Raw genomic sequence first — 13,819 nt, 5'->3', positions numbered from 1 at the left:
AAGGCAATAAACTCTCCAATTCAGCATCCTGCTGTATCACTGCACCATTTTGAATACAAGCTGTTCTAGTCACAAAGGACACATTTATTTTCTTGAAGGCAGAGACACAGATGGTATAAACTGGAGTACCTCTCCTGATTTCAAATAAAAAACGGTGATTTATAAGTGCTGAGGATTTGGTCTAAAGGTCAAGATATTTCTCTGGCTTAGAAAGCTCTGTTCAGGGGAGTGGGGAAAATCAATGGCACTTAAAACTGAGAACCTATTATCATTATCCACGTCCTTAAGTGCAGCATATGTTCCTTTGCTTATTTACAATACAGTGAACTGGCTGCCATTAAGTGAATTTAAGGCATTTTTCACCCTCTATTTGTAACAACTTTCAGACATCTCACATCTTACTGTACATTAAACATAAAGAGAATGTTTTTTCATTTCTTTACCTGAAACCATCTTTTACTTGAAATATAAGAGACAGAATAGCTTTATCTCTTTTTCTCTTTTTACCCCTCACAAGTTTATTTCTTCTCCAGAAAAATAAATTTTATCAAGCATTTGAGTAATATAAACAGAAGGAATAAATAAATCTGTATACATCAGTCAGAGACAGTAGCTGTTTCCAGAAAATCTTGAGCAATTATTTATGAAATTATGTCTTCTTGAATGCTTCTGCATACCCTCAGAATCCCGGGAGGGCCTGATTTCCTGATGAGCCTAAATTGCTGAATTAGGAAACAATGCCATGGCACCAATTAGCAAAAGTATTGCATATCATCTCAAAATGCTTATTTTCTGTTTTAACAACTGCATCTAACAAAGACATTCCTTCATCCTAAGCATGGAAGAACATCCCAGCATCAATGTATTGAATGACTAAATGCCTTTAAATGCCATACTCACTTTTGTGTGAAAGCAGCAAGACAATAAACACACAGCATGCATTTCAATCAAGGAACAGGTGTCCATTGATTTATCCATTGGAAACAAGTTCTTAAACCTGACGCTACCCTTGGTGCTGAGGAAGAATGGAATTACTGTCCTGCAATGCAGAATGGGGCACTGATGGTGGAGCTGTGGCATGGAATTATCATGCTGAGATGTGCAAGGTGCCACAGGGATGCCATGGGTGCTTCCACACATTTCGCCTTTGTACTTGTGCTTTACAGCTCACTGCTTCCCCTTTGGACTAAACAAGCACAGGTGAAATGATGTTTTCCTGCCTTTTGTAGGTTTAGCTGAAAAACCTTACTGATACATTATGATTTTTCTTTCCAATTATTGTCTGTGATTGCTAATTGGGGAGCACATGTCAACTTCAACAAGAGTCTCCTGGCCGGATTAGCTGATCAAGCCCAAAATACTTAGTCCAGTGCACACCTTCCTTTGCTAGGGACTTAAGGACTGCCGTGGAAAGACAATTTTTTGAGTGAAGCAGCACTCAAGACCACTGTACTGCAAAGTGGATCTTGTTTTTCCCCAGAAGTTTGGCTCCTGAAGGATGCTGACCACACCTGGTCATCCCCATGTGTATACTTCAGGCATTTTCAGTGCTGTCCCACAACATGGCACAGCCCCCAACAGACCTGTCCCTTAGGGGAGGACAGAGCTGTAGAGACCCAAGGGACCCTGGCAGACCATGACCTTTGTAGGTGCAGGTGTCCACAGCTCTTGCCCCAGATATGCACTCACAAGGGAGCACCTGCAGAAAGTATTTCTGATGCTGCAACTCCTTGGCTTGCTGATACCTTGGTAGATGGGAATGGACGTAGCAGCATAGCCCTCTTGGGGTTTGACTAAATGGAATTAACTGTGGTAAGATCATATCCTTCCAGGGGTGGACGAGTGTCATTCTCTTCAAAGCTGGTGTTCTCTTTACCTTTGCCTCTGGCACATTTCCCTGCTTCCACTAAGTGTTTGCTTTCAGACCTACTTTCAGGACTGTCAAATGAGATGTGACTGTTTTGATCACCTCATTTAATCCCACACATATCATGGCTCATCAGATTACAAAAGCTTACTATTTGGGATAGGGATGCTTCTTCAGTGATAGAGAAATCAGTACACCTCTGGTTCAAAGGTTCAGGAATAACTGAAAAGCTGTAGCTGTTTCATTAGACTGAATTTAACATTCAAACTGCATAGAATCAATTGCTACAATGCAGAAAAGGGACAGAGAAATGGGCTGACATCCCTTTAGATAAAAGTATGGAAAAAATATTAACCTAGAGGTTAGGAATGAGCTAGGCATTCAAATTTTAGTCTCTTATGCTGACTCAGCTGAGCAGTAGTTGAGCAAGGATGTAATGAAGTATCTATAATGGTTTTTATGGCCAGCCACATATTGCAGGCAAGCTTTTCCTCTTTAGGACATCAGAGGCTGAGCAGGTATACAAGTGAGAAGGTATGCACACAATGCCATCCCAATCCCACCCTCCTTAGGCCAACATTTATCATCCTAACTCTGTTAGAAATACATCAACTGAAATCCTGCCCTATGTCCCTCATTTTGGACTTAATGCATGAAAATAGAGGTTAAATGGGTCCATGTGGGGTGAATTTTCACTTGATGCATCTCCCAAACTCTGTTCTGTATCACACTCTTCTATCTAACAAGGAACCCAAAGCTGACTGAGAAATACAGAATGACCTGGATTAGCAGGGACCTTAAAGATCATCTGGGTTCAACCTCTCTGCCACAGGTAGGGATGCCATTCACTAGATCAGATTGCTCAGGGCCCCACCTAATCTGGCCTTGGACACTACCAGGGATGGAATATCCAGTACTTCTCTGGGGTTTCTAGCTTCCTGGAAAGCAGCAGTATAAAAAAAAAAGAGGGAAAAAAATTTCTACTCTAAGTCTCAGCTGCCTGCATTCAGTCTAAACTCCTTTTTAACAACTGAGCTACTTCAGCATCCCTCCTCTCCTTGCATTATTTCATATATTTAGGTTCTTAATTCAGTACCAGCCAGGAAGAGGAAATGTTAATTATGATCCCAATTTTCAATCACTATAACTGATTTTTAAAAGTAGCATGTTCACAGATTTCCTCCCTTTATGTGACTAGAAGCTGAAGAGTGAAAGTTCACGTAGGCAAATGTCAAAGCAACTCTGAAGCCCTGCAGAGCAGCTTAGGAAAACAAAAACCTGAACTGCTGTGCATCACTTGCTCTGATCTCACACCTTGTGCTCATCCAGAATCAGAGCACACAGCTGAGATCGCTGCAATCTTGTGCAGTTAAATTAGGGTGAATGTCTGCAATAATCACTCAAAACTGGTGTGAAGCTCCCAGGAAACTGTGAGGAAACAGAAGCCTTAACAAACAATATGCAGAAAGAAAGGCTGGTTCTGACCAGGATTTACAGGACCAGTTCACAAAGAAAGCCTTGGAGCCACACACAGCCTGAAAGCCAGTGCAGAGCAGATGCACAGCAGCCTCTGTTCTGCTCAGTAGGATGTGGGGATGCCTTCAGGCACATGACTCCAGTGCTAGTTCCTCATGGAGTACAGCCTGTTTCTATGGTGCAGAAATGACAGAAGCAGCAAATACAGCTCTAGAAAAGCTTCAGACCCTCCACAGATCCCTCTTTACTGAAGGGCAAGGGAACACAGACACTCGGTGTGCACAGTGAAATAAAGGCACTGTGTGATTCCACATCTGGATTGAGTGGCCATACCTGAACACCTTCCAGCTGCTGCAGGAAAGGGCACAGTGCAGCAGCTCAAGGACACCTTGCAGTGTTGGTACCCTTTAAATGGTTTCCCTCTAACCACTGAGGACTGACATTGTATTTCATAGGGGTCTGCCAAGTGTTAAGGCACGCTGCCATGTTGTGCTGCACAAACACAGAAAGGATATGGGAACAGTCAGTGACAATTAGTAATATTGATCTTTTCCACTCTTCACATTCTTCATGTTCTACACCTTCCTCCTACAGAATCTTTTTGCATTTTTTCCATAATCTTCCACCGAATTTTTTTCATTTCTGATTTGGCCTTACAATTTACTTTCCTTTGTTATTTTCTTCCCGCTTTCATAATTGTCTGTAATACATATTTAAGATGTTAAAAGTAGACAAAAGGGTTTTTAAAAAGGAGGACAATAAGTGAGCTATTTATAAAATCCAGATTGGCACATCACAGCTGCAGCCAGTGGATGCTGAGTGTGGTCATCAATGTTTGGAGCTTCAATGGAAGCTCATATCCTCAGAAAACGTGGCCCTAGGTGACAGACTCCTTAGTACCACTGATTTATCCCAGTTTCTCAATAACACAAATGAACTCTAAAGAAATAAAATGGAGAGGGATAAAAAATGAAAAATGGCAGAAAAGTGGAAATAATACAGAAAGGCTAAAAGGGCAACTTTACTCATATACTAAAGTCTTTGTCTGGAAATAATTTTTGTGCAGTCCCATTTCCCCAAAAAACCAAACAAAACCAAAAAAAACCCAAACAAACCAAACCAAAACAACCCCACAAAAAACCCCAAAATAAACAAATAAACAAAAACCACAAAAAACCCCAACAAACACTCCAAGATGACACAAATTAAAAGTGAGCAAATACATCTGGAATTTGGACTTACATGCTAAAGTTCCACAAAGTGATTTGCAATAACCATAAAGATGAGACAATTATCTCTGACATTGCTGACATATTTTCCAAATAGACTAAGCTGAATATAATATTTAGTATTGTGCTTTTGTTTCAGACTAGCATATGGTAGTGAGAACTTCAGAGAAGTCACAGGGGACAGTCTTGGAGGGTTCAATGAGAAAGTTGCTTGAGATGTGGTCAGAATAATTTTATATTTTAAAAGCATTAATCTTAAATCTTAATTTCCTAGCATGACTTTGTAAGAGTCATATACCTTCTTTTTGGTATGTTTATGATCCTCTAGATTACGGAAATCTTTCTCTATGCTGAGAACAAACTACCCTGACAGGGCAGTCCCACTCCGCATTTGCTCTCCCACTGCTTCAAACAAGCAGCTCAGAATGGTGTGGGTGCCTTAGCTTCCAGAGTGATTTGCAGGACCAAAGTTTCTTTAACATATCAGATGAGTAGCCCAGCCTCCCCATCTATTTCCATGTAAATCATGACATGCAAATGTGGCAGAATGGTCAAATACTATGTTCAAATCTCCCAATTTAGATTCTGTATTGTGGATCATTTCAATGTAGAATTGAAAGACATAAAATGCCAGACCTGTATGTGTTCTGTATAAATCTTAGAGTGTCTTCTACCTCTGCAATGTCTGAACACAAACCTGATTCTTGCTCAGGGCAGTAATCCCACGGGATTAAGTCATACTGTAAATACCAGACAAATTACAATCGGATTAGATGGGCAGTCTGTTCATTTACTCAACACAGCTGCACCCCAGAGTCTTTTCACCACTGGTGTCTATTTATAACATGAATGTGTTTTTCTGAAATAAATGAACACTATTTCAATTTGTATTCAATATCTATCAATATCTATCTTGTTCTTACCATTTGTGGCCAATAAGGAGCACATTTCTACTTCCTAAGGAGCAAAGAGTGCTGCTTGAAAGGCCAACAAGGCTGTTCTTGGTACTGATCTGGCAAGATTTAGTTTAAATTTATCAGTGAAAAGTCCTTTGAAAGTTTTGCATTCAATTCCAGTCAAGTAGAATATAGCAAATATACTCTGCATAGAGGTATGAGACAGCAGCACAGATATGCTGAAATTTCCCAGGGCTTGCAATATTCATGGCAGGAATTTCTCCAGGTTTCAAACTTTCTTGCACTGGTGAGTATACAAACCTCATCGGGTAGAACTGGTGTAGCATGGGATTTACAGGGGATTTCTGGACTTAGGAATAAGAAACATATTTAATAATGTTCAGTATCACCTGCCAAAATCTTTCTAGAGCTCCACTGAAATTATTTATAAATGTCACATGACATCCCTCATAATTGTTCCCAATTACAAGAATTATCTTGCCTTTTGGATACAAACTTGTTTCCATCCAGCACACAAAATCGGTGCTACTATAATTTTACTACTGCAATCAATTAATGAAGCCCTACTGAATTGTGGAGCTGAAACTTTCATAAAACAGGCTATGAAAATACTAAAGGCAAATTAAACAAACTGCTGCACCAACTAGTATTATCAGCATCTTGCTAACTCCATTCTCACCTTCACCTTCTGATTGCAGAGTTGTTATTTCTGATGCGCACAGAGATCAATAAGAATAACACTGAGGGTGGAGAAGAGAAGCCAGTATGTCAGGAGGGGTGAGTTGTAGGCCAGCCTAACCCATTGTCACCAAGCTTCTCCATTGTTACACACAGGTGTATCCTCAGTCAGCTGCAGAGGTGTGAGGCAGACAGCTCTGTCCATGCAAAGTCAGAGGGGGTGTCCTGCTGAGCACCCTGAACCTGCCCCAGGGTGCTGGGACCCTACTGGGATGAGTGACATAACAGAGTGGCACAAACAAACCAGAAACACAGTGTGGAATTCACTTCCCTTCCCTAGTGATACTGTAGCCTGGAAACCAGAACACTCTCTTTTATCACGTATAAACCAGTGCAGTTTATCATACCATATTAAATATGTTAGAGCTGTCAATAGCCATAATGTAGTACCTACACAAATATGAGATCAGCTGCTCTCCAAAGACAGCTTGTTCATTAGGCAGGTGTCAGCAATTCAAAGTCATAAAAAGATTTTACTGAAGTGGAGGAGAAAGCATCCCAAGTCTGCTTTGAACTGAGACAGGAGGTGTTAGAACGACCTTCCGCTGCAGGACACCCACTGAACAGGAACATTTGCAATAGAAATACTGGTGCCAGGTTCTGCTTTCACACATGGGACTCCTGTTGATTTCAAAAGGAGTTCCCATATTTCACTAGCTCGGAAGTACACAGTGTACATGGTGTAAACCTGAATGCATATGGAACATTGATTTTATGACACAGCATATGACAAGTCAATATTGGCTTAAGGTTTTCCTGTACAGCCTCCTTCTGTGCATTTCTTCCTGTGTGGGTTTATAGGTTATGTTGGATTTCAGATTAATTCACAGCACAACCTTCCAACCAGTCACACTAGTCCAGCTGAAATAGATATTCCACGGCACAGCATGGAAGGAGAGGAATGGTTTACACAGAATCACACAGAATCATTTAGGTTGGAAAAGCCATCCAAGGTCATCAACCTTAACCTTTTCCCAAGGCTTAACCAAGGTTAAGCTGGTACCTTTGGTTACTATCACATTTTCCAGGATTTCTGTCCAGGTTAAGGGCAATTAGTGGATCTTTTCAAATAACCCTCAACAGCTACTGTTTGGTTATTTTGCTACAAGCTGCTTAATGTCTTAGCATCCATCAAGAAAGGAAGGATGTGACAAGGTGGGAAGATCCCAACTCACATACAACCTTTATAGCTGTGGAAAAATTAGTGAGAACTGACTCTTTTTGCAAGACCAAGCTATGAATTGTACTTCTAAGTGCAGCATGCATAATAAAAAACCTTAGAATTATAACAATATGAAGATTAAAGCCATTTTAGTAATAATAATTTTTCTTTTCATTACAAGAAATTTCTATAAGGAATTCATAATTCTGAGATAATTTTTGCAAGCATTTGATTTTGTAAAGTACACTAGCACATATTATCATGCAAAGATGAGGAAAAAATATATCAAGGACTTACTTTCTGCAGGTTCCTTAGATCTTCTGCCACTGGAGGACTTCCTCAGGAGACTTCTTCCTGAGGTGAAGAGGCTGGTTAATTCCTCCAGAGGACTGGTGGGTGTCCGAGAACGGGAACTGCTCTGAGATGATGACCCATAGGTGCTGACTGAGACACTGACCATCTTTCCTCCTTCTTGCAATGTGTTTCTGGCTGTAGAATGAGGCACTGATGGAGAGCTTCTTGAGAGACTTCCTGAATGTACAGAGTCGTAAGGTGGAGGTCTTTTGAGGCTTAAGGGGGTAAGAGACCTACCCATACTGACAGGAGAAGGTGAGGCAGAGTGACTTTTAGGATAACCATGTGGAGACTGCGTTCTGTATAAGGTAGAAGGATGAGGAGGTGAGGAGGTGTGCGCAGGGGTGCTAGTTCCATGAGATACTGTCTGGTCTTTCTCCAGTTTTTGATGGCCTGGTGTATGAGGTGGCAGTGAAGATGGAGAAGCTCCAGCTTGCTGTTTGATGTAAGACACATTTTCTAAGACGGGAAGCTTTGTGACCTCTAGTGGAGTTAGAGGAGACTCGTCAGAATTTGGGGAGCACTGCACTGGTGCTGGTGGGAACACCAGCAGTGGAGGTCTGTGAGAAAGCAGGTTTGGAAATGGTGGGGGTATGTCACAAAGCAAGCCCTTGGGAGTAGATGGCACTGAAGACTTGGTGAAATCTAGGTCAGGCACTGTGGGAGTAGCACACTGAGAAGAACAAGTGTGATGGTCATATTCACATTGACATTTTGAATCTTGGCCTACATCATCAAATATAGGATATTTCATCTCCTCATAGACCGCTTCACTTTGGTCATCCTCATCTTTTTTGAAGTCTCTGAGAATATTCCCAACCATTTCAATATAAACAGGCTCTTCTTCCTCTGTGTCTGGAGCAGGACTGCTGACCTGTGAGAGCGAGGCATCCCTAGTGAGGGTTGTCTTCATAGGGCCATGCTTTTTAATATAAGTTTCATCAAAAGATGTGCTTAATTGAGTGTTTGGGTTTCGTTTCGGCTTAGGAGGTGGAATCTTCTTTGTGTACTCATCACTGTGAGGTCTTGGTTTGGCTGACACTGAAAACAGAGAAGAACGTAAACTTGTCAGAAGCCTGTAACACAATTTGTCAACCAGAGGTTCTCTTTACAGTGTCATAATTCTGGAATGGATTTCCTGGGACTAGCTTGTTGCTGGTTTTCTCTGGTATTACATCAATAGGACACTATAAAAATACCACTGAACTCAAAACACTCCTAGACTTCCCCCAGAATGCTCTGACACTCCAGGATTAAGTAACTAGTGAGCATTTTCCTTCCTCCGAGACATCTGTTCTTTCCCAAACTTTTTGGGACAGGGGACTTTCCATTTTTAAATATTATACTTTTCAAATATCACTGTGGGATTTTAAAGACCCAAAGAGTTGCCAATGACATAACACTAAATATCAAATTAACCCCTTTGGGCTTCAAAAGAAAAATTAAGATCCTGGACAGTCATACTGGAATGACAGTGAGATAACAGTAGTGATAAATGATGAATCAAGATCTTTTTATTTATAGTAACTTCTTGCATAAAGCACAAGAATTATCTTAGCACTAACTGAGAAGGAAAATACTCATACACAAACTGTAAAATCTCCTGGTGAGATAATCCTAGTGATTTATCTGGACTCCATTCTATTTTTAGAATCTGGTGAATCTCTTCACCATATTTCTATGAAGTCAAGGAATAACAAAGTTTCTCACAGATTTGGATCCTTTCCACACTGGTTATTTATAGACACCTTGTCTTTGAAATCATAAATAAAAACATTGTGTTAAAATTAATTTGAAATGAGAGGTCAAGGGTTTCTTGGAAATTATCCTTTATGAATTAAACAATAAAGAAACTCATGCAAATGGCATTTTGTTCACTTTGCATAAAGAGCTAATAAAACATCTCATTAAATGTTAGAGTTAATAAAATGCCTCATTAAATGTTTAAGTGAAGTCAGTTTTTATCCTAAGTAGACTCAACAAACTTGTTCAGAAGCAAGATTTATCACATACACTAAACCTAGCTTCTATTTCTAGAAGGTAATTGATACCTCCTTGGTAAGTTCCCCAGTGCAAACAAACAAACAAACAAACAAACAAACACACACACAGAACTAAACTTGTGGCCAGGTTAGAATGGTAGCTTTCCTGCCTCTCCAAATTTTGTTGCTCCTTGTAATTCACTACTGCATATCTGCCAGTTTGAACTCATTGCTCAGAGAGGTTTCCAGACGCTTTCTGCTGACCCATCAGCAAACAGTCAGCAAATCTCTGATGCTAAACCAGGCAGGCAGCACTCATGGAGTTGAAAAACTTGTTTTAGAAACAGCCATAAACATATTCCTAAAGCCAGCAGTGAGACAGTGCTCTGCCAGCTCAAAGAAGCATTTTGAGTCTGGGAGGATGTTGGCTTAGAGCTGGAAGAACCTGGATTAAAGCACCTTACTAATGTGGTTTGGTCACTATCAGAGGAGAATTCAAACTGTGTTATCACTTTGTCACACTTGTGCTTTGATCTGCTAAATAACTTCTGTTCAATTCCCACAAGGTGTAGCAGTAAAAGGCAGATGACAAGTTTTGTTCGGGAATAAGGGGCTGTGTACATATATAAGGTAATGAGGCTACTCTTTGTTAGCAGCATTTGTTTTAGCTTAACACTTAACTAAGGCACAACAAAGCAAAAAGCAAAATAAATCTTGCCAGAATTAAAAGGGAAAAAAAAGACTCAAAAATTACATTATACTTTCATGATGGTGCCAATTAATGTGTTCCACTTTGCAGCAGGCTAGGGACATGCAAAAGCTACTACAGATAAGAGTGTTTGGTAGCTTGATAGTTTTTCACTATGTGGATATATCCTAATGCATTTTAAATTTGTCTTTTTAATTAACCCAAATTAATTTTCTTGAATGTATTAGGCTAGACTTTTGGGAATAAGATGTAGGCTACCAGAATCATTTGGGTTTTGCAGAAAATATTACTTGTATTGTATCTGACAATACTAGCAGATTTTTCTTGCCTGCTTCCAGCTAAATCACTATTTCATTTCTGTTTAGTGTCTTATTTGTATATTATGTTTTTATATATTCTACTAGCATAAACTGGATCTCATTCCTCTCTCCAACCTTTGTTAATCTGATTCACAACCCTGTCAAAAGCAATCTTACTCAGATTGCTGTCATTAAAATGAAGAGACCATCAATGAAACTGGTACAAGCTGCCTGATCACTTGTGAACATGTTGTACATGACCTGAACTCTACTTCAGCTACATTTGAAAACCCTGTGTTTTGTAAACACGGGCTTCTCACAGCCTTCAGTTCCCTGTGCATCATGCTGCCATCACTAATGGATGCCTGAAAAAGGAACATTGCCTACTCCTCTACTTCCTCAGATCCCTGCTCCCAGGGCTGCCTTTCACATCTTCTGTGCCACAGGTGTCACACTGAGAATGTGCTCTGTCTTACAGCCACAACCCCACCTTTGAAGTCTTTATATGGATGGATGTTAATGATGGACAAAATAATCAAAAGCTGAGTTAATCTAGTGCTGTGATCATTCAAGGCTAATGTTAACTGATATTTTTTTCCTAAAACCAACCAAAAGTTGTCTAAAGTACTTTGTTTTTAAATTGCTAGAAAAAAGCATATTCTTCTCTTCCCTCATTCCATTTTCACAATTTTTATCCAGCTGAAGAGGTTCTACTACATGGGCTAAATCCATCCTTGGGTGTCGGAGTTCCCATATGCAACATCCACAGTTTATTACATTACAAATAAGGAAATGAGAAATGTCTAGGAAAAACAATTGACATTCTGCCATCTAGTCTTATATTTTTGCATGGGTTGAAATTAAGTACCACAATGACACACAGAGCCTCATCTGCCATTGCATGATATGTAGCATTAACCTAGAATATATTGGTGACATTATCAACAAAAAGGTCAAATGACCTGGTTTTGCTGTAGGAGACAGGGTAAAACATGACAAGATTATTTACTTTCCATTTGCCATTTAAAACATATTTCCCCTGTGTAGTTTATTTTTATTATTATTTAGTTTATTTAGCGTTTCCATCTATTTCCAGGAGGTGGTGTGTTACTGAGATCTTTTACCTTTCATGACAAATTGGACTTTTCAAACTAAAATTTTAATTAAGTATTTTATAAACCTTAAAAGATACTTTCTATATGCTGCACAGAGCATGAACATTTGCTGCTATAAGACTCATTAGAGAAAATACAGAGGTAAATGTAGAAAGTTTTTTACCATTACTAGGAACAGAGGAACTGTTTACACCCACTAGGAACTCCCTCAGCTGAAGCAGGATATACAAGAGGCAAACTGAATTATCTTTAAGAAGGTTGTGGTACAAGACACTTAAATTCATTTAATAACAGTTTCTACTCTGAAATTCAGCTCCCTGGCAAGGGCTGAACTCTACAGCACACCTGTTAATGGAATATGGATCATGAACTACTGGTCCAGCCCAGAACAACAGAGAAAAGTAACAGGAACCCTGCAGCTAAACAGAGCTGTGCAAGGCTAATGAAAGGAGCAGGGAGTATTTGTGCAGTTCCTGTGTTCCCAACATTTGGCAGGGATAGATGTGCATGAATGCAGAAACCCTGGCAAGATCCCATACCCAATGAAAGGAAATTATTTGGCAATCTCCAGGGAGGAACAGGCAAGATTGCTTAAAGTACTTGACATTTATCAGGCAGAAAAAGCATTCGGTGCCTGCTGAGAACATAAACTTCTATGAAAAGCAAACTAGGGTGGCATATTGGTGATACACATCCTACCGTGTTGTCTGCTCTAAACATGGAGTAATTAAGTGCTTTTCAACATGAATTACTATGTCCTTGATGAAACTGTTGCCTGTAACTTGTGTTGAGACTGCCACTTGTATACATCAGAGCACACAAGCCCTGAACCAAAGCTAAGCGGAAGAAATGAAGGTGAGAATTGTTTCTATCCCCACCAGGGAAAGAAACAATGCTTTCCTCAAGCATCCATCTCAAAGTGCACTACAAATGTCTTGTGAGTGCTTCTATTACAGACACACACAAACACAAGGCAGCACCAGGCCTGTGAGGAGTTTGAGCACGTGGGAGGTGCTCAGGGGATGATGCTCAGAACCTGCTCCATGGTCCTCTGTCCCCACAGGAGCTGTCCCAGCTCAGAGCTCTGAATGCTGTGCCAGCACCTCCTTGTTTGCATCAGAACCACCCAAGCTACCACAGCTGATAAACTTGAGGCACAACGACCCTTGCAAACAAAAACGAACTCCCCATGTTTAGTAGGGCACTCCTTCCAAGCAGCCATCTGGCTCTAACAAACTTCGAGGGAAACAAGAGATGCAGCTCAGTAACTCCAGGGCTCATCCTGAAGCAAGAAGCACAGTGCCTAAAATAGCCTCATGGAAGCTCTACTGAATAAGGAGAATATGACATTTTTGAAATAAGATATTTGTAGTGCAAAGGTTATGCATATCTTTCAGACATGCCCAGATAATCTCCCTTTCATAGCTAATTTTGGAAAGAGACAATGCTGCTGGTGTTATCCTTCTGAAGTATTTTTTTTTTCTTTAAGGAGAGGCTGAAACATGAAAATATGTTTTTTATATTGTTGTTTATTATTTGTCCACTGTATAAGGAATGAGTGAAAACTTCTAAAAACTAAAATTAATTTTGCTATTTTATATTGTCCTTTGGGTATTGTCCAGCTTTTGCATTCTACATTCTTTTGCATATCCAGTTCCGTTCACTGTAATGAACAGAATAAAACCACAAACAGGAAAATTATTCCCTTTCAATTTCTACAAGAGGCTATATATTTAATGAAGGAATGATTTGGGACCTAAAATTTTTTTAAATTCTTAAAAATGTGACTTTAAATGCAGAAGGAATCAATCTTGCTAGATTTTTGGGAGTACCTCTATCAAAAAGAGCTTTCAGGAGTGAAAGGAAATAGAATTTCTTTAATTAAACCCTGAATGTGATGGATACTGAATCACAGATGCACAGATTCTGATTTACATCACATAACTCTAAAGAGAACATCCAGTTTTAGGG

At 39.9% G+C, this 13,819-nt stretch overlaps 1 protein-coding gene across 5 annotated transcripts in view; it reads right to left on the bottom strand.

Annotated features, from left to right (window-relative positions):
• NYAP2 (neuronal tyrosine-phosphorylated phosphoinositide-3-kinase adaptor 2) overlaps positions 1 to 13,819 on the bottom strand; it is a 136,179-nt gene that overhangs the window by 44,644 nt on the left and 77,716 nt on the right. For all 5 annotated transcript variants that reach the window (XM_033068174.2, XM_033068175.2, XM_033068170.2 and 2 more), the window contains one exon: positions 7,687 to 8,784. In XM_033068174.2, coding sequence (XP_032924065.1) covers positions 7,687 to 8,784 — 1,098 coding nt within the window. The remainder of the gene's footprint in view (positions 1 to 7,686; positions 8,785 to 13,819) is intronic.

The sequence above is a fragment of the Catharus ustulatus genome, chromosome 10 (assembly GCF_009819885.2).
Source record: "Catharus ustulatus isolate bCatUst1 chromosome 10, bCatUst1.pri.v2, whole genome shotgun sequence".
Taxonomy (NCBI): Eukaryota; Metazoa; Chordata; class Aves; order Passeriformes; family Turdidae; genus Catharus; species Catharus ustulatus.
This window is presented reverse-complemented; position numbering and strand designations above follow the sequence as displayed.